Source organism: Lynx canadensis, chromosome B4 (genome assembly GCF_007474595.2).
Source record: "Lynx canadensis isolate LIC74 chromosome B4, mLynCan4.pri.v2, whole genome shotgun sequence".
Taxonomy (NCBI): Eukaryota; Metazoa; Chordata; class Mammalia; order Carnivora; family Felidae; genus Lynx; species Lynx canadensis.
The window spans coordinates 126,827,199-126,854,377 of NC_044309.1; the positions used below are offsets into that span (position 1 = coordinate 126,827,199).

The 27,179-nt window shown below is 44.0% G+C and overlaps 1 protein-coding gene across 3 annotated transcripts in view; it reads right to left on the reverse strand.

Annotated features, from left to right (window-relative positions):
- Positions 1-691: 691 nt before the first annotated feature.
- The window catches only part of BPIFC (BPI fold containing family C), a 54,644-nt gene continuing 28,156 nt past the window's right edge, over positions 692-27,179 (reverse strand). For all 3 annotated transcript variants that reach the window (XM_030320497.2, XM_032594033.1, XM_030320498.2), the window contains 13 exons: positions 26,128-26,256; positions 24,829-24,984; positions 24,642-24,705; positions 22,757-22,817; positions 18,933-19,024; positions 17,520-17,696; positions 16,296-16,349; positions 15,384-15,554; positions 14,412-14,479; positions 5,638-5,680; positions 2,864-2,927; positions 2,032-2,108; positions 692-1,321 (listed from right to left, as the gene is read on the reverse strand). In XM_030320497.2, the coding sequence (XP_030176357.1) occupies positions 1,199-1,321; positions 2,032-2,108; positions 2,864-2,927; positions 5,638-5,680; positions 14,412-14,479; positions 15,384-15,554; positions 16,296-16,349; positions 17,520-17,696; positions 18,933-19,024; positions 22,757-22,817; positions 24,642-24,705; positions 24,829-24,984; positions 26,128-26,256 (1,279 nt within the window). In that variant the 3' untranslated portion in view covers positions 692-1,198. The remainder of the gene's footprint in view (positions 1,322-2,031; positions 2,109-2,863; positions 2,928-5,637; positions 5,681-14,411; positions 14,480-15,383; positions 15,555-16,295; positions 16,350-17,519; positions 17,697-18,932; positions 19,025-22,756; positions 22,818-24,641; positions 24,706-24,828; positions 24,985-26,127; positions 26,257-27,179) is intronic.

Genomic DNA, 27,179 nt, shown 5'->3' on the forward strand with positions numbered 1-27,179 from the left:
TGGGACCACAATTCTTGAGAGTGTCTGTGAAATGAGTGACACTCGTGGAGTAACCAGCACGGGGTGTGGTAGGCACTCCAGGAAAGGGCTCTCTTCCACACCTCGGCTGGACTGTCAGAGCCACAAAGGCGAAGTTGCGGCTTCTGTTCATTTCTTAAGTTATCCATATGGGTTCTCCTTTCCTCCTTTTCTGCCTCAGTTTCACCCGATGATTAGGTCTCTAACAATTTAATATCATCAACTACCAACGATCTAAGTTTGGTACTCTGCACTGTCATTTCATTCAATGTGGCAGGAAAAACAGCCTAAAACTTAAACTTCCAGAGTCTCCTATGACCACTGTTTCTCACCAGAAACATCTAAGAGGCAAAGTATTCCCTTTTATTTATTTTATTAAATGTTTTTTAGGTTTATTAATTTTGAGAGAGAGAAAAAAAGCAAGTGTGCGCAGGCAGAGAGAGAGGGAGAGAAAATCCTGAGCAGGCTCTGCATAATCAGCACAGAGCCTGACAAGGGGCTTGAACTCACAAACTGTAAGATCATGACCTGAGGTGAAATTGAGTCAGATGCTTAGTGGACTGAACCCCCCAGGCCCCCTAAAGTATTCCCTTTTCAAACCTTGAAATCTGCACAATCTCACTTTTCATCAACTTAAGGATGCTAATTCTCTCATCTTTGTCTTATTTTATTTAAAAAAAAAATCCAAGGCAGGGAATTTTTCCAAAAAAAAGACAAGGTTGACATTGATAGAAAACAAGTTTAATTAAAAACAGAGGACAGTAGCAGTAAATATAAAACATAAAATCCAATATGCGGGGAAGTGTGGGAAACCCTGGGTTGCTGAAAGAGCTCAAGGGAGCTGTCACGCAAATCAGAGTTTCTCAGGCACCTCCTCAGAAGCGCAGGCCTAGCTCTTGGCCCCAGCACCTTATTAACACAGGAGCACACAAATGTGCGTTCAAACACGAACACACATCCAAACACCCACCCCTCCATACACGTGGAGACACACACACCCTGATTTAGCTCTTTAACCCAGTTTGCCTCCCTCTTCCCTGAGGGTTTGAGAAAGAAAACTGTCAGCCTAAGCATTTCACTAGGGCTTACAACCCAGTGTGTACTGTCTGCCCCTTCCGGGTTTACAGTAGCTGTGGGATTAAGGGCCATCTACTTCCTGAAGTGGACTCCCAACAGACAATCAAGCAGCTGGCTTCCCCCTCCACTGTCCATTTATGAAGTTCAGACCTTCCCAACCATGGAAACTTGGCTGCTGCTTTAAGGACGTTTCATACTTCAGGTCGGTGGAAATCAAAAGGAAACCCTGAAAAGGATGCAAGGGTGAAGACAACGTCACACTCTGTGGACCCGCAGCCATGGGCTATCTGAGTTTGCTGAGGAGTGAGGGAGAGATGGTCTCTTTATTGGGTGCTTCTGGGTCAAACCCACCCCACCCCCATCCCCTTGTGAGTGCCTCAGACATAGGAGCAGGCCACTTGGGATAACTGTCACCTTATGAGACTTAAGCGACTATAGAAGGAGAGGTGGGGAGGGAAGGGGGTGGGCAATAGTGTACAGGATTGGAAAATTCCATCAGAATCTTACTTCCACCCCCGTCCCCCCCCCCCCAGAAGTGTCAAAATGGAAGAAAAAAGTGTTCTGAAGCTTGTTCATCACGATTAATGAAGAAATAGCTCACAACAGATCCTGAACCTAGAGGAGGGTCTTTGGTTCAGGCAAAAGTTCAATGAGAGAATAAATGAAACAGACACACCACAGTGTACCGTCTCGTACTGTGGTGTGAATAGGTCTGGCTGTGAAAGGAAATCAGACTCGGGTTGATTTTTCAACTCAAGTTTAAATGCTTTTCATAGTTGACTGCAAACTTTAAGAGCTAAATGTTTTGTCTGTAAAATGTGGGCTGGAAACACACGAAGTGGAACAAAGTAGCGTAAAACAGAGGAAGCAAATTAGGAAGAGGCTTATTCTAGTATGAAAGAAATTGGGCAGTTAGGAGAATATTCACATTCTTACCTCAAAAACTTCAATATCTGAATTGACAAAGGAGATTTTGTGTGGGTTGGGCAGCGGAAATCCTTGCTGCAATTTTGCTAAAATATAGAACAAGGTGTAAGATAACTAGGCACAGACACAGCAGTTTTAGCAAACTTTTTAGTAAAGGACAAATAAGCAGCTTTTAAATAATATATATTTTCCTTCTTCCTGATTTCTGTGTTTTCATTCTTTGTCCCTAGCATTTTCCTAGATGAATGCTTACTTAATTAACGAAGTGCTTAATAAAAATGCACATGCAATTATGTACATTTGGATGGCAGAAAAATGCTGGCAACTTATCCAGTTTATATTTTGAAAATTCCGTAATTTGTAGGTCTGAGAACATTTTGGTCTCTGATACAAAGTGTATTTTAACCAAGACAAACTCAAGATGTTGCAGTTTGTGAATGGTTGCATACAGGGAGAGGGACTAGGATTGTCCTTCATTAAAACTGTCTATCCAGATGGTGGTCTGTGTATAAAACCACAGAGATGCCCTCTAGGGAGAATAGTCTCATTTCTGCCTGACCTGAAGGAGATTCTTTACTGCCTCAGGAGGGCAGTTTCAATCTCTTTAACTCAACCAGAGTTTGACTGTTCTTGCTGAGTTCTGCAGGTAGTGTTGTTAACAAGGCTTGGACTGGAATAACTAATTTTGCAATCACATCATTGATGGGACAAACTGTAAATTCTGGCATTGGCCTGGATTTACAAAATAATGTGCTACAAGTACAGGCCTTGGGGTGGAAAGTCCCAAACGATCCCCAATGTTTGATTACCTCAAAGTCACATGTTCCCCAGAATGTCTTACCGTTGGCCAGCGGGAGGATACCAAAGTGGAGAATGGAGGACAGAATATTCTCAAACCTCAAGACCTAAAATGAAAGGGGATACTAAATCAGTTGCCAAATCCTGGCATTTTGAAAGTACCATGCCTGGCCTGGATGTGCACTTCCCCAGACCTTATCACGACAGAGGGCGATAGTTACAATCTCCCCATAGAGACAGTCTCGCTTTCCAGACACTGAACACTATTTTGCAGGAAAGCATATTAAACAGTTTCCCAATCTTTTTTCCTCCTTGAGGATGGACATTTCTGCTCTTTGGGTATGCTAGATCATGGTGACAACAAATGTAGAGGGGACCACATGGTGGCAGCAAACATGGCAATTAAGATATTTACCAAGTAAGGCCATCTAAACAATTGATAAATATCCAATTAGTAAGTAGTCTGCCCTAATTGAGGTCCGTTGCATTATGTTATGCTCTATATTTAACAGGTCTCACCAGAACATCCAGTTATCTTGAGTAAACTATGGTAGTAAATCTTAGCAGAGCGTCAGCTCCTGGGAAGGTTCAGGTATTAAAAATAAATGGACATGATGAACATCGATTCACTCAATGAATATATTTTGAACATCCTACATGCTTAAGCAAGCTATGCAGCCTAGCAGGAGGCTCTGAGGCTGCCTTCCTAGGTTTACCTCTTGTTTTTACCACTTAGGTCATGTTGGGAAGTCTTTAACCTCTTTATGTCTTGGTTTCCTCAAGTGTAAAATAAAGATAAACAGCACGAATGTCACAGGGTTGGTCTCATGTTTAAACAAGTTAATATTATGTAAAATGTCCAGTATTAACCACTGTCATTTGTTTCAGAAATGTCATTGTTAGCATTCTCTGTTGTTGATCCTAAGCAGTTTTTTGGGGGGTCTTCCTAGAAGACTTGGGACTCATTTGCCTTCTCTAGGCTCAGGAAATATTCATGAGAAAGTCAGCTATACTTTCTCACGGACTATAGTTTGTCTTCTACCAAAGAGCTATGCCACGGAGGTGCTAACCCACGGTGCATGAGACAATCTTGGTAAATTTCAGTGTCTGGCATGAAAGATGTTATTCCAGCACTGTTGCCACTGGCTCCTCATGTTCCCAACCTGAAAATCAGGATGCTCCTATAAAATTAAACAAACAGGGGCGCCTGGGTGGCACAGTCGGTTAAGCGTTCCGACTTCAGCCAGGTCACGATCTCGCGGTCCGTGGTTCGAGCCCCGCGTCGGGCTCTGGGCTGATGGCTCAGAGCCTGGAGCCTGTTTCCGATTCTGTGTCTCCCTCTCTCTCTGCCCCTCCCCTGTTCATGCTCTGTCTCTCTCTGTCCCAAAAATAAATAAACGTTGGAAAAAAAAAATTAAAAAAAAAATTAAATTAAATAAACAAACAAACAAACATCTTGTCTGGTCTCCCGGATAAATTCTCTGGTTTCTTCGCTATTTTCCGCAGTTCTATTTCTTTCTTAGTGGCTGCTTTCTGGTGAACATGGTAATAAATTCAGTACTTACTGTGTCCCAGGACTGCCCTGTGGGAGGTTAAGTGACCTGGCCAAGACCACAGAGCCAATAAGTGGGAGTTCACTTTAGCAGTTTGGTCTCAGAGTCTGTATAGGTAACCGTTATGCTATACTGCCCCTTGGACACAGAGGTGGTAATAACTGAAAATGAATTTTTGTGAAAACAATGCCATCATTTATTTAATACCTGCCATGTGTTCAACGTGCTAAATAAATTTCGTATATAATCCAGCTAATTGTCCCAACAACCCCAATGCTGTAATCACCACCTCCATGTTTCCTTGCACCACCGATTCTCTTGCCCTGACTTGTCTTTCTCTATAATATTTTTCAGCACATACCAATATAAATTTGCTTGTTGTCTCACCCTACCCCTGTCTCACTTACATAGACACACGCATACTCACGCACAATCACTCACTCACACACGTACATTCTAGAATAGGACTGCCCATCATTGGCAGTATTTGACACTTTGGGAAGGATTATTCTCTGCTGTGGGGGTTGTCCTGTGCACTGTGGGATGTTAAGCAGCATCCTTGGCCTCTACTCACTAAGTGCTTATAACACCCCCCAGATTGTGACAACCAAAAAATGTCTTCAGACATTGCCAAATGTCCCCAGGGCGGGGGGAGGCAAAACTGGACTTAGGTGAGAACCACTGCTCTGGATTATGTGTACCATGAGCATAGGGACATCAATTAGTGATTTGGATGATCTCCCGGAAGTTTGGGGAGGGGCTTGTTTCCATGAGATAATACTCTTCCAATCAGGAGGTCACCAGGCTGGGGCCCCCAAAAAGGTATCTGCACGACCAGCCTTGATACGATTTTAGGAGATGGCTAGAAAGGCTTCAAAGAGCAAACTAATCATGGCCTAAGAATTTACAGATAGCCTCATCTTGGGAGTTTGGATCTTATATTTAATTCTTAAAGATTCTTTATCCAAACCATGAAATATCCCTGAAAATGCCTGTTTTTTTTTTTCTCCCAACATTACATAGGTCTTAGTTTAAAAAAGTTATTTTAAGTCTTTCTGAATGGATAAAAGTGAATCGGAGAGTTCCTGTCTGTTTAAAAGTTAATGGGATGGTAGACAAGTAGCTACACGAGGAATTTTAAAGTTAAAACCTATGTCAAGGGGAAACTAAGTACTCAGGGGCTTAGAAAACAGTCATCCAGCTACAATATAGGAAAATTCTCAGTTTTCCCTTGACAGAGAACCCTGAGAGCTTTGACTCCTACCTCAATGTTGCTGCGATTGGACTCTGGTAAAGAGAGGCGGAATCTGAAACAAAACAAACAGGAAAATTTTAAAGGATGGAAGATTTAAAAACGACCATCTCAGTAGAAAGAAACAAAAAGGAAAGGGCATTTTTTTAAAGGTCCCTAAGCCACTACTTAAAAAAAAAATGCACAGACTTGTAAGGATATAATGTTCTATTACATCTTTATCCCTGTATTTGCTACTTAAGAAGCAGAGCAGGAGTAGCAGAAGGCTTAGGTTTGTAACCAGGATGGATTTCTCAAGTGCATTTGCTATATGGGACTTACTGATGGCAACTCTAATGCAGCACAGTCGTAAGAAACAGTTTTCAGTCTCCAGCCATACCACCCTGAATGTGCCCGGTGTCATCTGATCTCTGAAGCTAAGCAAGGTGGGGCTTGGTCAGTACTTGGTGGGGAGAAATAGCGTGCACAATTTCTTGGTCTGAACTCCCAGAGTACACATTTGAATTTTTCTGTGCATGTAATAGTAATATGAAGCAGTAGTCAACAGGGAGGATCCCATCATTTCAAAGATAGGGAAACTGAGGCCCACAGAGGGGAAATATTAATGGCAGATTTAGGACCAGAAGTCAGATCTCTGGATGGCCATCCCAAACCTCCCTTCCATTGTAGGATATTGTCTTACGTTGCTTTTCCCCTTAGCTTTCCATGGCTCACTTTTGCCCAGGTATAGAGCTTTACTTCTGCATCAGCCTTCTAATGCCTCTCCCTGTCTCCAGTCTGATCTTCTCCAATCTGCCTTCCACACCATGCCCAGAGTCAGCTATATGAGAAGGATGTCGATGAGGACACGCTCCTGTTCAAAATTCTTTAATGGCTTGTGATAGAGTTCAACTCACTTATATGGCACACAAGCTTTTCTGTTTTCTGGTGTCCAGTTACCTCTCTGCTCTCACTTCTGTTCATTCTCCACCTTGAACTTTATATTCAAGAACTCTGAACTGCTTAGTGCTATGCTGTTTTATTAATCAGGCACCATATATCTGAGGTTAAAAAATATATTGGCTTTAGCACACATAACAAAAAATCGTGAATAACTAAAATTAACACATGCCCACAACCAGTAACATTATGGCCACTCAGCACTTTAACTCAACTCCACTCATGGGTAAATTTAGATGACATTAAATGTGGAATAATGCACTTGAATATATGCAACATATTTTGGGCTGGATTCTCCAAAATTAGAGTAGATAGGTCATAAAGATCTTAAAACAACTGTAAAGTATTTCCTTGCATATTCCATGTTTCTGGCCTCCATGCTTTTCGCTCATGCTGTTCCCTCTTTCTGAAGTTGGCCCTCCCCTTTTCTTTGACTGGTTAACTCCTTTTAATTGCTTAAGATTTAACTCCAGTGTTACTTTTTCCAGGCATCTTTATGTTATTACATTTAAGGAGCGGAAAGATATTAATAGAAGAGGTAAGCTTGCTTGTTATCGGCCAATATCCTGTTATTATGAATTAAGTTTTGAGATTGCTTCAAAGTGACAGGCAAGAGTAAAAACCAAAAAAGACGGTTAGATCTGACAGGGATCAGAGATGGCATCAGTGGCATCGTGGCTCAAGTGGATCTCAGTGGAAGTGAAGACCAGAATCCTTAGGGCATCTTTAGTAAAAGGCGAAAGATTTATGCGATCTGAAGAGAAACCAGAATACAGGGCATCTTTAAAGGAGGAAGGTGAGCAGTTGAACAAACACTTGAAGGCATTGCCGGAGAAATGTGAGGGGGGAGTGTCTCCTCTGGCCAAACTGCCATTTATGATGGGCACCTAGGCCAGGTTTTAGAAAGTCATCTGACTGAGAGGTGGAACACTGTAAATTAATTTCTTTCTTTCTTTCTTTCTTCTTTCTTTTCTTTTCTTTTCTTTTCTTTTCTTTCTTTTTTTTCTTTTCTTAAATACTTTTATTTTTGAGCAATCCTTAAGTTATCTCTATACCCAACACGGGACTTGAACTTACAACCCTGAGATCAAGAGTGGCATGATCTGACTGAGCCAGCCAGAGCCCCACGCTTGGAATTTCTGTCATCACAACCTTCAAGCCACAACTGGCTGTCTCAGGATCACATGCTGTGAGTAGAGCTTGTCTGGAGTTTCCCATGAACTGATTACCCTTTCCTCCTAAGGGCCATCTTTCTTCTATCTGCTTCCTAGTTCTTCTAGGCATACTTACCAGGTTAGTTTGCTAATGGACACGTCTTACTAGCTGCAGAGAAACAGGTGGAGCAAAGAGCAAAAACGCTGGGCCCTCGTTCTGAAAAACACGCAAGCGCAACTAACGGCCACTAGGTGGCGACCGAGTTCAGAGTTTTGACCTTTCATCTGTTAGGGGGCCCCTAACCTGTTGCTTAAAGCACAACTACTAGGAACTAATTTTTTTTTTTAATTTTTAAAATGTTTATTTATTTTTGAGAGAGAGGCAGAGACAGAGCGTGAGCGGGGATGGGCAGAGAGAGGAGGCAGACACAGAACCTGAAGCAGGCTCCAGGCTCTGAGCTGTCAGCACAGAGCCCGACGCGGGGCTACAACTCACAAACCGTGAGATCATGACCTGAGAGGAAGTCAGTCGCTTAACTGAATGAGCCACCCAGGTGCCCCTGCTAGAAACTCGTTTCGATTACAGAACCACAGAATTGGGGAGAAAGGGAGCTCAAATAGCCCTACCTTGCAGACATATAAGAGTAGAGCCTATTTAAAAAGTTTTGGAGGTTTACTGCCCTATTGAAAACCAGAGCAAAAGTGCAAATCTTAAGGATGTCAGATGATGGTGGGGTCGTGATCTGGGGCGATATAGCACATAGGACAGAATGAAGTTCAAGTGGACCAAAGTACGGGCACTCATAATGCCAGTCCTCCAATGCTGTGGCCACAGCCGACATTGAAAATCGATCTTTGCATTCAAAATCTTATAACAATGGTTAACTGAGTTACCCAGGCACCCTCCCCACCACCCATTTTTTTGCCTTTTAATCTGAGTGTTTCTCTTACCAGGCTATGGACATGGAAGGTAAGAAACAATTGCCTTTTTCTCTACTCCCTGTATCAAGAACAGTGTAGAGCACATAATAGGTGCTCAATAAATTCTCATTGCATTGACTAGATAAATGAGCAGATAAAGGATGGGTGGGAATTGTTTATTGGAATTGGGGGTCACTCTGAGGATGAGCCAGTCTAAAGCAGAATGTTCATTTTAAGGAGCTGTGAGAGGTAAGATTGGCTGGCTTGGAAGGTAGTTGAAGAGAGCTTGACAACCCCAGGCTGTGGATTTAACCAACAATGAAAGATTTTAAGATGAGGAATTTATGAGCCATTCCAGTTTGTAGAAACGCTCTTGATGAGGAGAGTTCCCTGATGTTTATCTTTATTGCCTTCTGCAGACTGGCAATTGCCCCAACAAGTCTGGGAGAAGGGGAAGGAGTCATTTGGGGTTTCCTCCTCTGACAGGGCCTCCCCTATGGCGCTCTTGTGCCCAGGCTTCCCCACAACCTCAGAGGAAGGGGTGGAGATGCGGTCAGTCCAGGTGCCAAGCCCCCGCTCTGATGGACTGTTGAAAGCACTGTTCCAACAGAAACTGAATCATCCTTCCAGACCTGTTTCTTTTCTGGGTTTCTCTCCAGAGGGCTCACATTGGGAAATGTTTATCTGCCCCGATGTGAGGGGTAGGACTGGTGGTGACACTATCTGCTTGTGGCCAGCTATATTTGCATTCTCTGATGGTGTTGGCTGGGAGGGTTGTGGGGGTGTGTGTGGTGTGTGTTTGTGTGTGTGTGTGTGTGTGTGTGTGTGTGTTTGATATTACTGGTGTGAGGTGCAGTTTGGGAGAGGTCCGATGCCTCAGTCGTGTCAATGTCAAAATTGTTCCAACGTTCTAAATGGTTCAACAATAATGGATACCTGATTGCCTTGAGCTTTGCATGTGATTAAGAAAAGGGTTAGGATTAAGTCACCTGTATGGGGACAAAAAAAAAAAAGTGTTTGAAATAGAACTGTGTTTGGAATAAAAGTCTCAGTTGTAGATAGACCAGTACAAATTTGGTTTATGATTGTGAAGGCCAATTCTATAGCTTTTAAGGCTGTCCTGACTTGTCATGTCTCTTGGGATCAATTTCTCCCTCTTATTGTGGTCAAATTTGATCTTAGAAGGTGGAAAGAGAATAGAATACCACCACTAGTAGTAACGAATATTTGAGTCCCAGTTATGTGCAGAACATCGTGTTTTTCTCATTGAATGGGTTCTCATCTACCCATACAATAGCTCTGTGGATAGGGTGCTCTGTTTTGCTGATGAGGAACTGAAAACAGAGAGGTTAATTAACTTGCTCAGGGTTCACACAGCTAGCAAATGAGTGAGGTGGAATTCACAATCAGATATGCCTGACCACGGGGCTGTGCTCTTAGTTTAGACATACCCATAGAGGTCAAGTTGATTACTTAGTACTCCCTGCTTTCTTTATTTTTTCCTTCACCTCCATTTCTCAATGCAGTGAGAAAAGGGCGGTGTTGCTTTTTCCATCAAAGGTAACCCATGCCAGCGGCTTCTCTGTTATCAATTCTTAACTTTGAGAAAGGACACACTGCCTGCTTCAATTTTGTGTGACTCCACATGCATGGGTTCCTCTTCTGGACAAGGGTACTTGCTGTCTAAATCTTCTAAGTCTTGGCTATGCCCACATCAAAGGCAGTATAATGTCTTAAGTTGAACACTCATGGGTGTGAAACCGCTCACCCAGGTTCAAGTTCTGGCTCTGCTCTTTAATAGCTCTGTGACCTGTGAAACTCTACAAACTGTAAACAGGGGTGATAAGCTCCTCCAGGTCTATTCATTCAGTCTCAGACATGAATTGAACACTGTGCCAGCTCCTAGAGATACAGGGTTGTGAGGTTTAAATGAAGTAATACAGGTGAAGTTGTTGGCCTGGACCAGTAGATGGCAAAGCCTCAATAATAAGTAGCCATAGGGCAACCCAGGTGGCTCAGTCAGTTGAGGCAATCTGACTTCGGCTCAGGTCATGATCTCACAGTTTGTGGGTTCAAGCCCCATGTCAGGCTCTGTGCTGACAGCTCGGAGCCTGGAGCCTGCTTCGGATTCTGTGTCTCCCTCTGTCTCTGCCCCCTTCCCCACTTGTGCTCTGTGTGTCTCTCTCTCTCAAAAAGAAATAAACATTTAAAAAAAATTTAAAAAAGTAGCCATGAATAGTAAAATAAAAGGCAATTTCTCCAATTTGCCATCAGTGGTCAGGAGGACAGGGCAATGAGGTGTTTCCTGGCTCTTAAATGATTTTTCATTAATTGAGCACCTACCTTCCCCTGGCTGAGGCCAGCCCAAATTTTAAATAATAGCCATAGCCAACCTTCTTGAACACTTCACATGCACTTTACATGTATTAACTCATGTATTCCTTACAATAACTCCCTGAAGTGGTTTGCATTATATCCTAATTTTATAGAGAAGAAAATGGAGGCCCAGAGAGGTTAAGTAACTTGCCTGAGATCCCACAGCTAATGAATGGCAGGGTGGGGATCTGAACTAGCTAGTCTGACTCCAAAGCCTGTGATCTCACGGCCTATTTTATTTTTTAAAATTTAATGCGTATTTATCCTTGAGAGAGAGACAGAGACAGAGACACAGACAGAGACAGAGAGTGAGCAGGGAGGAGCAAGAGAGAGAGGGAGACATAGAATCCGAAGCAGGCTCCAGGCTCCGAGCTGTCAGCACAGAGCCTGATGTGGGGCTCAAACCTACGAACTGTGAGATCATGACCTGAGCCCAAGATGGACGCTCACCCTACTGAGCCACACAGGCACCCCTCTCACTGCCTCTTTAAACTCACCACACTGGATTCGCCTCAATTTCTGTGTCTCCTGTCTACGTAGCCAGCAGTGAGCAGCTCTAGAAGGAGACACGTTCAGGCAGAGGATGTTTAGAAAGATGTTTTGGGGGCTGGTGTTCTGGGAGCCTGTTTTGTAGACCCTGTTTCTCAGGTTCTTATCAGGGATGCTTCACTGATCTCTACCTCCTTTATACCTCTCAGTGCTGTGTCTCTCTGAAATCACCTAAGACCAAATCAGGCCTTCCATCTGGAAAAGCAGTGCTTGTGGAACCAGGAGAGGAGGCGCTGGCTGGGGCAGACGTGGGGGAGGTCGGGCTGCCATTCTCGTAGCCAAAGGCCAGGGCACTCCTTCAGCACAGACTCTGCTCCTCTGCAAAGCCTTGTATCAGCTGCCTTGGGACTGAGTGATGCCTGGCCCATCCGCCTTGCCCACTGTCTTCTGACCGCCCCAGGTTTGCCATGGCACCCCCTGCAGGAGCCACCTGCAGACTCAATGCTGGTGACCTGTGCAGTGGGACAGTGCCTCACTCAGAAGGGCCCACACTTGGTTTAATGCCTTGCTGTCTCCATCTGGACATTCTTCATAAGTTTTTGGAAAGGGGCTCCACATTTTCATTTTGTGTGGGGCTTTGCGAATTATGTATCCAGTCCTGCTCAGACCCCACTAAGGCCTTAGGAAGCCTAAGGTGCAAGAAGCCTCCCCAGCAGGAAAATCTAATAGGGATAGCAGGGGAATGGGGTGGTCATCGGGGGTGGGGGGTAGGTGGGGAGGAAGGTGAGACTCCAGGAAGGCAGGAGCCTTGATTTCAGCTTGTGCTTGCCAGGTCAAAGCTCGCTCGTGGGCTGTAGGAAGCTGGAGAATGGATCCACATGTTTCTTTGGATGATGTGAACTTAGCAGTTTGTAATCCATTTTTGCAGTTATTCCCCATAAATAAACCTAATGTCCTCCGAACGTGCAGTTTCTTACCAGTAGGAACACTGGAGATGAGAGTCAGCACGATTTAAGCAGAGAAGTGAACCTAGTCTCTCTGCTCCTTAAGGTCTGTCCTACCTCTTGCCACAAGCCTGAGGCCCCATCCTTACTAAACCCTTCCTCCAAATCCTGTCAGTAAACCAAAGTCCTGCTCAAGTGCAAACGGGGTTTCTCCCTTCTCAAGAGCTTGCTGCCTCAGTTAGTGGCCTTGCCCCCATTCTTCCCCATTCCCCCAGATTTCCAGGCCCCCTTTCCTAGCAGCCCTGTCCTCAGGCTGCAGACGGAGGGCTCCCCAGTACTTGTGGCAGTGCTGCGCAGGCAAACTGAAGTGCGAATTCTCTGCTTTTTCTCCTGGCCTAGCTCCTACCCCTCAGCTGCCACCCTCCCCCTCCTCCTCTCCTGCTCTCTGGCTTCCAGCCCCTCAGCTATTAAAAGATGCCATTTCAAAGATGACCCATCAAGGTTTAGAGTTTCATCAGCCTTGACCTTGTGGAGACAGGACCAAGTTATGACTTCGGGGGCCCTCAGGCACTTTTGCCTCCAGGAGCCCTTCCTCCATAAAAAAATTTTAAAAATCATATTTGAAGACCGTGTTGTTATAAAGTATAATCCAACCTGGATTGTATTCATTTTCTAATTCTTCTTTCAAAATATATCAAAACATTTTCATGGGTCTCTAAGGCATCCATGGGCTCTAGGATCTGTGCCTTTTGAGACTAATACAGAATATCAGTCCTGCATTGCAGAGCTGGGTAAAACGTAATAAAGCCTTTTTGAACTGTTTTCTCTCTGGGAAACCATACTACCTTTTTTGTTGTTGTTCCTTTTATTGCGAAAACAATATAGTTACAGAGAAAATTTTAAGGAGAAAAACCCACTCAATCTCATATCCTAACATAACTCTACATCTGTGATTCACTTTCTTGTCCGGATGGAAAGTTATTTTACACAGCTGACTGCTGTGTTTATGCAGTTTTGTATTCTGTTTGTTCCATTTAGTGTCATTTTATTGAAAGCATCTACTATGTTTCTGCAATAGTCTTCATAACCATCCAGTTGACTTATGGTGATTGACTTACTTTTCCCCTCTGCCAGTTTCCTGTTCTTCCCAGACTCTGCTTTCTCTGGCCTTTTTATAGCTTTTCTTCTTCCTTCCATGGATTTAGTCTGGGCCCTCTGATCATTCCGAATATCATGTCCCCTCCCCCCAGGAAGTTTGATTCATGGCTTCAACTATCTGCCTCACAGGGCAGAGGAAAATGGGCTTTGCAGACAGTTCTTCCTAATGGGAATTACTGTCCAATGGTCTATGTATATGACCTGCCGAATCCCTTTCACACTGCATGGCATTCATTTGAGAGCCAGCTAGGCTATGGGGCATGGTTTTGTTAAACTCTACATTCTAGTAATGGGGTTGGAGTTTCAGAGACTGAAACTACCTCGGCAATGCCCCAGTCCAACGTCAGTATTTTACAGACAAGGAGACTGAGTCTCAAAGCCGTTAACTGACTTGATCATGGTGATGGAACAAATGACCAGATATTTGACACTTTGTTCCTTGACCTCAAAGTTTCATGCTCTTTCCTCAACAGCATACTTTCTGAAATGGTTGAAGAGGAACATTAATTTATACTGGTGTACCATTAGAACGTGAATTTATATTATGGATTTATATTTACAGTTATATGGCTCCCTATTTTATCTGAATATTATCTAATGGGAAGGAAAAAGAAAAAATCCACAGCACAGTTTTTAGTGAAGCCCATACTTTGAAATTATCTGGGTCATTACAGGAGAAGTGCCTGTGTGATTCATGTTCTAGCCAATGGTAACTTCACTTGCTCTGTTAATGTTCACTTTGTCTCTATGGTCTGCTGACTCACTTATTACTAAGGTTTTCAACACTCAAATCAATTAAACTTACCTGTTCAGAGACAATGAGCAGACCAGTCTTTGTCCCAAAATAACCAGGCCAACACTGGTACTGGCAACCTGGAGATAACAAAAGCATTCATCACTAAGAGAACTGAATCTGTCTGTTTTGGCCACAAATATCATTTCTTATTTGGAAACAAGAAACGGAAATATTGTAAGCTCTACTTTCCCTTTCATTCCTAGAGGTACAAAAAAAAAATAGCTCTGAAAATGCTGTCTTGCAGGTAGGGAAACTAATTATAAAGACTTTTTTTTTTTTTTAAATTTTTTTTCAACGTTTATTTATTTTTGGGACAGAGACAGACAGAGCATGAATGGGGGAGGGGCAGAGAGAGGGAGACACAGAATCGGAAACAGGCTCCAGGCTCTGAGCCATCAGCCCAGAGCCCGATGCGGGGCTCGAACTCCCGGACCGCGAGATCGTGACCTGGCTGAAGTCGGACGCTTAACCGACTGCGCCACCCAGGCGCCCCTATAAAGACTTTTTAGGGACCTCTCTTAAATTATTTTTCTATTTTCCCCCAATCTCTCTTCTCCATGTACTGTGTGTTTGTGTGTGCATGCGTGTGTTTGTGTGTATATGTGTGTGTGTGTGACATTTCACTTGGATTCAGTGTATTAGTCCATTTCCATTGGGTTGCATTTGGCCTTCATCTGCTTAAATAACCTTCATTTCCACCCTGACTTATTTTGGGGAAAAAAGAAAGTCAGCTATCAACGTAGCTGAAGTGAGAGAATGGCACACAGGAAGCTGAGGAAGGGAAGAGGTATTTTACCACATAGGGGGTATGAGCACTGGCCTCCCACACTTCCCCCACCCCAGTCTCACTCCTGTCCTCACCACTAACTGACGCATCAGATCTCATGCCCCTAAACAATGAGTATAACACTGCTGGTCAGTGGCCCACTGTAGGAACATGATTCGTGTCCACAGTCTGCCCTCCTGCCCCCACAGGCTTACAAAGTCCATGGAAACGATGGCTTCAGCAGTTGAGTTCTTGGACTGGGTGAGGATCATGATGGAGGCAGGGATGTCCAGGGTGAAATTACCCGGTAGTAAACTGATCACGGGAGGCTCCGTTGCCATGACTCGTACCAAGAAGGGCTGGGACAAGATGTAGATCTCTGCGATCTGCAAATGTCCAGGGAAAGAAGTGGAGAAGGGGGTTGAGTTGATGAGGGAAAATCATCAGTTCAGGGTGGCATGGGGGTGATTAAATCTTACATCATGCAGTTAGGAACAAATCTCTTCAATAATTATAACAATACCACACAAAAAAACAAAAGAATACCAGCAGCTGACATTCACTGAACATATCAGAATTATCTGGTTTAATATTCACAAAGTCCCTGTGGGCAGGTTCTATCAGAATCCCTGTTTCATAGCTGAAGACAGTGAGTCTTCTTTGGTTAAATAATTTCCTTAACTTCCAAGTGAAGAACTGTGATTCAAATCTAGGACTGTCTGACTCAAGATCCTTGCTCTAAAGCCAGGATGCTCTATGAACATCTCTCTGTCCTCAGAACAAACCTGAACCTTTCAGTACACTATGTCCAAATGCAGGTGCTACAAAGGCACGAGATTAATAGTTGCTTCACTAAAGGTACAAACATGGGCACTATTCCCTCATTTCCCATTTAAGCCAATTTTTCAGATGTGTGGTGGAACCTTATGGAAGGGAGAGTTGATTTATTTTGTAAACTTATAATGCCTTTAATATTAACTTGTTTCATAAATATTTGTGGATATTTTATTAAAAGAAAAGAAAACCTCTTCAGAATGGAAAAATGGATTCAGGTTTGGACCAGAAAGGAATAGAAAGAACCCACGAACCTTCCAGAACTATCTAGGAGTTGAACCCTCAGCACTCACCCTGGAGAGCACGTTGCCAACACCTTGAGAGTTTTGAACCAAATGGTTGGAAATCTGGAAAATCAAGACCATCATGTCACTGTAAGATTTTTACCTGGGTTCTCTTTTCAGGGAAAACCTATATTTCCTTATATTTTTAGGAATCATGAAATTGTTATACCAACAAATGATTAGTGTTTAAAGGTAGCTTATCATTTTATAGCCCAACCACAGGAAATCTGAGGCCCAGAGAAATAAAGTAACTTGTCCAAGGTCACACAAGAAGTATGTTCCTTTGGAGTAATTACTTTCCTTTTGAGCCTTGGCAACACTGTGTATGTCATACATGTATGATCCATGTGTAAACATTCTACAGTGGTTAACAATAAGTCTTGTATTATTGCCCACCTTTTCAGAGATTACCGAGACAAAGGATGCTTAAGTAATTTATCTTCACAGATGAATGGTTTTCAAATCTGAAGCTAAACCTCTCTAATTCTCGGCACTCTATGGTAGCTGGTGTGGCCACACCTACTGTTTTGAACACAAGTTTTATAACCACTTGTATAATTAGGACCCATGGAATAAAAAGATTAGTAAGGGATGCTTGATAAAAGTTGTTGGTTGACTGGAGAGAGTATTCTCATCATAAAAGGGAGGGGCACGGCAAAGAGAATCCATGAGCATGTGTACTATTACCGGTCATTATAGACAAATCGGTTGCAATTACCAACAATTTCTCCTCTTTGTGTAGGCATAACACAAGCCATAATAACAATAAAGATAATAAGCAACACTTATAGAACACTTCCTCTGTGCTAGGCATTGCTCTGAATGCTTTATGTATATTTAAACCTCCCTAATGTCCACAGCAACTTTAGGAGAATGGAATTATTATTATCCCCATTTTCCAAATGACGACACTCTGGCACAGAGAAGTTAAATAAATTGAAAGTGCCTGAAGTCACAGGTCATAAGTGGTGAGGAGAGTCCTGGCCTTATTTAAGATCATTCTAGAACAGTGGCCTGGTATCACACAAAACTGAAAATAGCAGAACTGGAAACCCAACAACTTCCAGTTAATAAAAACATTAAATTAACAATTACTTCATTCATGTGCTGGTAGGATTGAGGGTCTAAAAAGGCCCAGGAAATAGAAATTATGACTTAAAACTCCTGTAATGGGCTACTTATAATAAGACTAAATGCTGGCGCTGATTGTCACCATCCATTAACTCTCCTCACCTCTTTCGTGGAGAGAGTGACGTTGAAGGCTCCAGCTGTAAAGTAAGCAAAGGATGCAGATTTAAAGAAAAACTCAGAGATTCCAACATATAACATAGAGTCACTGCGTTCCGGCAGCACAAAAGGAACTGGCGAGAAGGGAGGGTCAGTGAGGTCTTCCAGTGGGTAGACTACGCCCTGTGGGAAAACAGAGAGAAAGATCAGTGTATCAGGTGAAGACTCAGACATACAGCACTAAAGAAAGTGGGTCCACTCATGTCAGAATCAGGAAAATACCAGAAACTCTCTGGGGATTAAAAGACGACAAGGCCTTCTGACTCCCTGACCAGTGACTTCGGTTTCGCAGCTCTGCTAACTTCTTGAACAGATATGGACATGTCTGTCCACCCTGGGATGTGACCTTCTCCCAGAGAAAGGAAGGCAGGTGAATTTAACTGGATATACAGCTCTGCATAGTTCCTGAGGTGCCACGTAGAGATACCAAACCCTCCACCTTCAAACTCTATGACTAGCGAGCATCTGGGGTGTCACAGAGAGACTCAGAAGGACCCAGGACTTTCAATGGGTTAAAGCATCTTTGTGGCATTCCTAATGCTGCCCTCATTAGCTATGTGGTGTTATCACAAAATGTGCCTTGAGTAACATTTAACTGATTTGAACGACTCTCAGTAATTGAAATAAAGTCATATGCACTTAAGAAAACAATGATATTAACTTTGGGGCAAAACTAAACATAAAGACAATTAATCTCTTTTCCAGAATCAGCAAACACCATTTTCATCTGTGAATGGGCCTGACCAAGGTCAACATCCCTCAGTTAAATCGACTAACCGGTCAGGAATAGGAGTATCGATACATATGATCTACTGATGTATTAAGTTCTGATACACATAGAACCACTCTACCTCCTGCCCCTTAGCGTCGGACCTGTTCCCAGAGACAAAGGCATCATGATACTTTCCATGATACCCAACACTAGACACGTGTTGGGTAATACAATCAAGAAAATGTTGAATAGTCTTTTTTTTTTTTTTTAATTTTTTTTTCAACGTTTATTTATTTTTGGGACAGAGAGAGAGACAGAGCATGAATGGGGGAGGGGCAGAGAGAGAGGGAGACACAGAATTGGAAACAGGCTCCAGGCTCTGAGCCATCAGCCCAGAGCCTGACGCGGGGCTCGAACTCACGGACCGCGAGATCGTGACCTGGCTGAAGTCGGACGTTTAACCGACTGCGCCACCCAGGCACCCCTTGAATAGTCTTTTGAAAGAGCATAAGCATGAGGGAATTGCTTGAAGGGAAATTAAATTATATGAAAGATATGTAGTTATATTTCCTTTTGCACATAATATTTGTTCTTTGAATATTGGCAGTTGAGAGCTAGGATGAGAATTCTGACGATGATAAAGTTACCTTCAAATTCAGGTTGATGTAATTCTCAGTAATTTCTGGAGAACTGATTAGGGAATAATCCAGGAGAGTATAGTTGTCTATCTTGGTTAAAACTAAATAACAAACAAATACAAAAGAAAATTTATATTAAAACCATAGTATAGCAAATGATTATTATCCATCCAGAACAACATAATTTTAATTCTCTGTTATTCAAAATAATGATTACCCTTATTTATAAGTAATACATGCTCACTTTTCAAAACACAGGATAAGTAGGTAAGTCAAAAGAAGAAAGTAAAAACCCTTCTTAATCACATTACACTGAAGGAAACATTAGTAAAATGTTGTTGGATAGCCTTTTTTTTTTAAGTTTATTTATTTATTTTGAGAGACAGAGAGTGAGCAGTAGCAGGGGAGGGGCAGAGAGAGAGAGAGAGGGAAAGAGAATCCCAAGCAGGTTATGCACTGTCAGTGCAGAGCCCCGACATGGTGAGGTCATGACCTGAGCCAATGTCAAGAGTTAGACACTTAACCGACTGAGCCACCCAGGCACCCCAAGTATAGCCTTTTATATACACACATACACACATACACACACACACATGAACACAATGCATACATACTTCTTTTTAGAAGAGAAAATTAGACAGGGGTGCCTGGGCAGCTCAGTTGGTTAAGCGTCTGACTCCTGATTTCGGCTCAGGTCATGATCTCGTGGTTTGTGAGTTCAAGCCCTGCATCAGGCTCTGCGCTGACAGAGTGGAGCCTGCTTGGGATTCTCTCTCTCCCCCTTTCTCTGCCTCTCCCCTGCTTGCTCACTCTCTCTCTCTCAAAATAAATAAAATTAAAAAAAACATTAAAAAAAGAAAATAAGACAAATAAAATTCACTTATTAATATTAAACTGCATATATTAGGCTGGTATAAAGAGAGGCTTTCAAGTTCTATATTATAGCCTGCTATATAGTTAGAACTTTAAGTTTTTACAATGAATATGTATTATTATTATTATAATTAGAAATAATCTTTAGAAAGAAATATTGAGAGAGAGACAGATAGACAGGAATAAAATTCCCTAAGTTAAAGAGGCCAAGAAAATTTTCATGCAGAATCTATTAATTCAATTCATGTTTTGTATTATAATTTTCAGAGCACAGCAGAAGGCCAGGGGACCAGGGGACAGTAGGTGGGGTTCGCAGGAAGCATGATCTCAGAGTCTGAGGCAGGTTGTACACACAGGGGTGTGGCGCTCGGGGTTCCAGCCTGGCCTGGGAGAGCTGCTCTCCTGACCACCACCTTGTGTTCTGTGATACAAAGACCTCCTCCCTGTTCCAGAGGAAGGCATCTGAGAACCACATCTTCTCCTCTTGCACGCCATGCTTGGTTTATTCCATGGGTGGTGATAAGAAACAAGCAGAGATGAAGGGACTTGCAAGATGAGGGCCTAATGCTGCCCTATGTCACTACAGTTTCTAAAATGCTTTTAAATTCACAGTCTGAACAGATCCCATCACCATGCTAGGAGGGGAGCAGGACCATGCCCATTTTACAGGTGAGACAGTAAGGTTCCCGCGAATAGAGAAACTTGCCCATGGGAAGCTAGAACATGAGTCCTTGACCACTTCTTTCCTTACTACATCTTTCTCTTTCCTGACCTCCCCAATCTTCATCCATCTGCACCCACATTGATCCACTTGTTCAACCACCATGCATCCTTTCATTGGCCTCATATTCATTCACCGAGTGCAGGTTAGGCACTATTCCTAGTGCTGGGGACATCGTCAGAGAGTGCCTGTGCTTGTGGACCTCATCGTCTGAGGGAAGAGTCACACATATGAACAGGAAATTACAATACAGTGAGAGCAGGTCTAAAACCGAGCTCCTCTACAGACTTATGCTTACAGTCTACCCCACCTTGGTAAATGGCCATTCCACTCTTCCAATTTTCTAGTTGCTCAGGTGAAAACCTGGGGTTGTCCTTGACTCCCTTCATGATGCATATTCAGGGTGTCAGCAAATACCACTGTCCCTACCTTCAAAGAACATCCAGAACCTGAATGTGTCCTATATCTTCATTACTCCATCCAGGCCAACTGCCATCATTACTCACATAGGTCGTTGCAGGAGCCTCTTAAGTGGTCTCCCTGCTTCCACCCTTGCCCCCTTTCTGTCTGTTGTTAATAGATGGAAGCCAGAGTGAGCTTCTTACAATGTAAGTCGGATCATGCAAGCCTTGCTCCGAACTCTCCCAAAGATCTTCATCTCAGACTAAGAGCCAGCCTTTGTATTGACCTGCAGAGCTTGGAAGGTCTGACCATTGCTTTCTCCCTTTCTGACCTCATCTCTGGCTGCCTTCCCCCCCACACCCTCTACTCCCAGTATGGCCTCCTCGTAGTTCCCCCGACATACTTGGCATGCTCCCACATGGGCCTCTGTGCTTGCGGTTTCCTCTACCTGGAGTGTTCTCTGTCCAGATCTGGGAGTGGCACACTCCCTACTCCATTCAAATTCTTACTGTGATGTCGCATGCTCAGTGATGTCTTTCCTGGCCGTGCTCTTTTAACAGAAATGCCTTTTCAGCTCCTTCTCTGCTTTACCTTTCTTCTTATCACTTATTGTATCAGTATCATAGATTTTACTTGTTATCTTGCTTGCTGTCTGTCTCCTCTGACGAGTCCCCATCTTGCTGTCTGTCTCCTCTGACTAGTCCAAAGAGGGCAGGGATTTCTGTCTCCTGGGCTTACTGCTGCATTCCCAGCACCAAGAACAGCATCCAGGCTGTAACAGGTTCTCAGGACAACTTTGGTGAATGAACAAATAGAGTGCAAAGAGAGAGATACACCCAAAGTATCATGTGAGCATAGAGGAGGCAAAACCTTGGGGTACAGGCTATCAGGTAAGACCTGCTGGAGGAGACTATGTCTGAGCTGAGCCTTAAAAGATAACAAGGAGTGGACAGGATAAGGGGTGGCTCAGGAGCAGCAAGTAGAAGGGACCGGACCCCTCAGGGCTTAGCTCAGTGCTAGCAACGAAATGGGTGTTCGATAAATATCTATTAAATGAATAAATGGGTGGAGGGGAGGGGAAGGCGGGGGGGGGGTAGTGTGAGCCAAGCAAGGGCCTCGGGGACGGTAGAAGCAGTTTGATTGCTGGAGCAGAGAAAGGTGCAAGATGAGGCTGAGAGAGGTAACTTTAGCCAGAGCATGGTGGGCAGGTCTTGTAGACCATGTTAGAGCATTTGGACTTGATCCGGAGGCAGAAAGAAGCCACTGAAGGGGTTAGAACGGGGTCAGGGGTGTATAACTCAGTCGAGATTGGCATTAATCATCCTGAAGAGGATGGATTTAATGCCAGAGCTGGGATTGAAGCCTGAGACAGTTTAATTCTCTGACCCACACCTAGTCGCCAGCAGCCCCCTGCCTCCTGCTCTGAAGTTGGTTAGCAGCAGAAAAGAGCAGGCCTGGGGCACCTGGGTGGCTCAGTTGGTTGAGCGTCAGACTTTGGCTCAGGATATGATCTCATGGTTCATGAATTTGAGCCCTGCGTCGGGCTCTGTGCGGATAGCTCAGAGCCTGGAGCCTGCTTCAGATTCTGTGTCTCCCCTCTCTCTGCCCTTCCCCTGCTCACACTCTGTCTTTATGTCTCAAAAATAAAACTTTTTAAAAACTACATATAAAAAAAGAAAAGAGCAGGCCCTATACACAGGCTTCCCGTGGCTCAAATTTGCAGAGCGTAAAGCGGGCAGGAGAGCTGGGGGATCTCACATTGAAATGCAAACCTGGAGAGCACCAGAGTGTGAAGGTGGGAAGAGACCCATCCCAAAGAGGCAGTTCTAGGACTCACCCTCTATCGTGCTGAGGTTGGCATTCAGGGCTTCCACCTCATTCATGATAATGGGACACAGCTGGCCACAATAGGAATAAAAAAATTGCAGGTTATCATATTGCACTTGAAACCTCTCTTTATGGCTTAGGCCCTGCAAACAAAGGCCTTCTGGTTAGGAGACATTCTCCCTTTGGTCACCAGGACTTTTACTGAAATTAGTCGATGCCCCTGGGCCTCACGTTACGTACGTATGGCTGGCATGTCAGTGAATGCTGGCTAAACTTCAGAGCAGCCAGGACGACACCCAGTTAGCCCCATAAAAGAATGAGGCCTTGGCTTTTCTCTCTGAGGCATGATGGGACATGTGCCTGGTACCTGCTAGTGCGGTCACACCTGAGAAACCTGCTGCTGGAACAGCTGCCTTCCTGCTGTGCCATGCTCTGCTGGGAGAGGCTACAGCCAGGGCCTCCACTTTCCTACTTGGCTGGCTTGAGATCCCTCTGGTTGGCAAATCAATCCTGAATCAGACTCAAGCTCATCTTTACGAAGCCACCGTGTGCCAGGCGTGTGCCAAGCTCTCAGCATGGTGGTTACAAGCAGAGGCTCAGGAGCCTGACCATCTGGGGTTGGCACCCTTGGCAAAGTTGTTTGTACTCTGTCCACAGTTTCCCCATCTGAAAGATGGGGATGTTAATTGTACCCACTCAATAATGTTGCTGTGAGTAGAAATTGAGGTGATCCGTGTAAAATTGCCCAGCACATGGCAAGTATTCAGTAAATGTCAGCTGTTGTGTTTCAACCCCATTGCCTCACAATGGTGCAGAGAGATGGGTGCCACTGTTGCCTATTCACAGATGGGAAAGCCAAAGCTTAGAGAGTCTCCGGGAGTTGCCAGGAGTTACATTACTAGGATTGGAAATCTAGATAGTTGTGGCATGAGCATTCTTTTCTATATTCCCGTGGCACAGAGGGAATACTAGAAGCAAAGCATCCGTGGTCTCTAAATCATACATAAACTCCAGGCCAGCTTAACTAGTGGCTTCCGTCAGAGGCCAAAGAACCATGTCTTGTTTCGAACAGAGGAACCATGGGGAGTGTGGGACCTGTGAATGGGACAGCACTTTCCCAGTCACTCTGTAACACACATGTGCGCTGGCACTCAGCACCAGTCAAGTGAGGATGGAGAAAGACCGTGAAACTTCGGAGTCCCTCGACCAGCTGGGTAATTCCCTTGGACGAGCTGCTGAATGTGCTTGCATGTTGATTTCCTCACTGACATTCATTAAGCACCTCCTTGTCACTTACACTGTTTCTGGAAATAACCATTCTTCTCCCCCACTCCTTACCTATCGAAATCATATGTGTACCTCAAGGCCCAGTTCAAGTCCTCCGTCCTCTAAAGAATACCCCTGCCCCCTCCGCCCCCCCAGGAAACTTTCAGGTCCTTTTGATGTAATCTTTCCATTTCTCTGAGCCTCTTCAGTTCAATCTACTGATCATGTAATTATGTATTAAATTCAAATACTCATTCAGTTATTTTTCCACAAGACTGAGTTGGGTTTTCCTAAAAACCTTTCTTACATTCCCAACAGCCTGTAGCCTAGTGCTGGGCATGCAGTAGGTACACAGTAAATAAACTCTTGCTGATTGTTGCCCCATCCTGTGGTGAGCGCTTGAAGGCAGGAATGCTGTTTTATTTATCTCTGCATCCTCAGCACTTACCACAGCACATGGTAGGCATTTGCGAAACTTAAATTGCAGAGGATGTGTGTGAAAGTGCCTTGGATGATGCCTAGGTGATGAGTAGGTGCTCAATAAAGGTTTATTGAGTAAGAAGTAAGTAAAGCATGGCAGAACTGCTGCTGAGCATTTTACTGTGGCCATGTCACCTCTAAAGACTTACCATTTCATTTAAGTTCTTTAAAATGGGTTTTTCCATGGGCTCAGCGAAGGAGTTGTACAGGACACTGGGGAAGAAAGAAAATATGGGCTTATTCAGGAACTTTATCTGCCGGTTATAAACCTCTTCCTGCGCTGCTGGAGAATCCAGCCCCAGACTAGCGACCGCCTACCACGGTGCTATCACTCACCTGAGTTCTCCGGAAAATGAGACGTGGGCATGGTTCACTTGGGCGTAGCAGTCTTGGAGCTTCAGGATTGGGTGACCAAAGTCATTTCGGGCAAGAACAATGATACCGGTGAAGTAGACCCCAGAGAGAAACAGATCAGCTCCTCCTGTGTCTTGGCTGTTGAGAGAAAAAGTGCAAGGTTACCCAGGCCTGGGCAGGGGAGAGAGGGATCATTTCTCTGACTACTCATAGCCTCTAAGCTCCTGGAGGGCTTTGTCACCTCTGGATTCCTGGCACCAATAATGGGTCAGAGCAGAGTAGGTGCTGAATGGATTTACTAAACAAATGAAGCAATGAATATGTCAGTGGTGACAGTGTTAGTTTAGCTTTTTTATTCTGAGTGCTTTCTGGTGCCCACAGTGGCTGAGCACCTATTAAGCACTATGTGTATACAATGCTTGGAGAGAGAGAACACTGGATAGCCTTATTTAGGACAGGCACTGATGGGGATGTGACAGACGTAGTCTATGAACTCTCTGAGGGACTGGAGTGTGTATTATTCATTCCCTTGTCTCCAGGATAAGCACACAGAATAAGCACTTAATAGGTGGCTGATGAGTCAGTGAAGAAATGAATGAACCCTGAATCTATGTTACTTATGCCAGAATATATCATTCCTCTACAGTCTACAGGACTGGAGTTCTTGAGATGGGGATAAATGGTACTTGGTAGGCACTCAATAAATGGTTGTTGAATGACCAAGTGGATGAGTGAATGTGCCATTCTGGGGTGCCAACCAAGGCAGACCTAAACATTACACCCAAGACATGTAGTAGGTGGTCTGCAAGTGTACCTTGAATGTGATACCTCCTTTCTCTTGAATGCAATTGGGCTCCAGCTGACTATTATCCTCTTACTTCCTTGTGAGGTAGGAAGGTCCCATCTCTTAATCAGTTGCCCCTGTGGATGGGGAAGTATGTGGAATCACCTGAGATCCTACAGACTCACTGAAGGTTTGAAATCTTGAGTACGTGTTCATTCCTTCTAGCTCTTAGGAAATCTTAAATGACATTTTGCTCTGCCTTCAGGGGATGGATGCTTTTCCGTCCTCCCACAACCTCCCCCCCCCCCACTGCCAGCCCCCAACAGAGATATTCTGATTTAAATCTCTCTTGGAAAAAAAAAATGCTCTTGAGAAAGACTGCTAATGGCTAAGGGAAATAAGCCTAATGTCAAAAACATCACCAAATTTATGTCCTTCCAGTTTTTGTTCCATTTCTTCCCAGAATAGCGGCAGACTTTTTTCAGTGGGACACTCACAAGAGTGGAGACTTGATCTCCCAGTCGGTGCTGATGTTGGCAGTGCCGTGGTTAGTCAGTGCCTTGATCCCCACCCCAGGCACAAAGGCTAATGAAGTATTTGGGAATGAAAAGGCATTGATTTTTATGCTGTAGAACAAGAAACAGAGAGGTCAGTGCATATCTTCTAACACTTCTCTAAGTGAGGCAAAAATCAGAAAGGAGGTTTGTGGAACCCCTAATTCCTGTAGAGGAAGGAACCTCAGGTCTGCGGTGCCTCTGGGCATTGCCTTCTAATTCCCCTTTGGTCCTTGCCAGGAAGTCCCTTGTTTCTAATTGAGGGGGAAGTGAGCAAGTTTAGAAACAAATGTGAAAATAATACATTTCTTTAGTTTCATTAAAGACAATACAATACGAGTACAACATCGCCATCATTTTTTCCTTCAGCTGTTCCAGTGCTTCTCAACAGGGTGGGGAAATTAGTATTTTGGGTGGGACAATTAGTTTTGGAGAGGACTTTATTTTTTAGGGTACCTGGCATATGTACCAACTACACGCCAGTAGTGCCCTTCCCCCATCATTGGACAATCGCAAGGGTGCCTTTCTCCTATTCCCAGATGCCCTCTATATGGACAGAATTTTCCCTAGTTGAGAAAGTTAGAGTCCTCCCTAGTTAGAGCAGAATCTTCCCTAGAGTATTAACTTTCCCTAGGATTCTCTGAGCATAAGAGGCAATGGGCTACAAGTAATCTACATAGGTAGATAGCTCATGTGTTGAGTGATTACTCCATGCCAGGCACCATGGTAAGCACTTTACGTGCATTAGCTCATTTTAGTCCTCATGATAATCCCATGAAGCTGTTGCTGGTTTTGCAATTTGCAATTCAGAGATGAGAGGATAAGGAAGTCATGAGCACTTGGTTGAAGTCATATGTAAGTGGTAGAACCAGATCTGGAGCCCTCCTCAATCTGTTTTCAGACTGTGTGCTTAACACCGGGCTATGCCACTTCATGTATTCCGCAAGGGGCACTCAACTTGGAGATGAGTTTTGTGCCAGCCATGCAAACTTAGG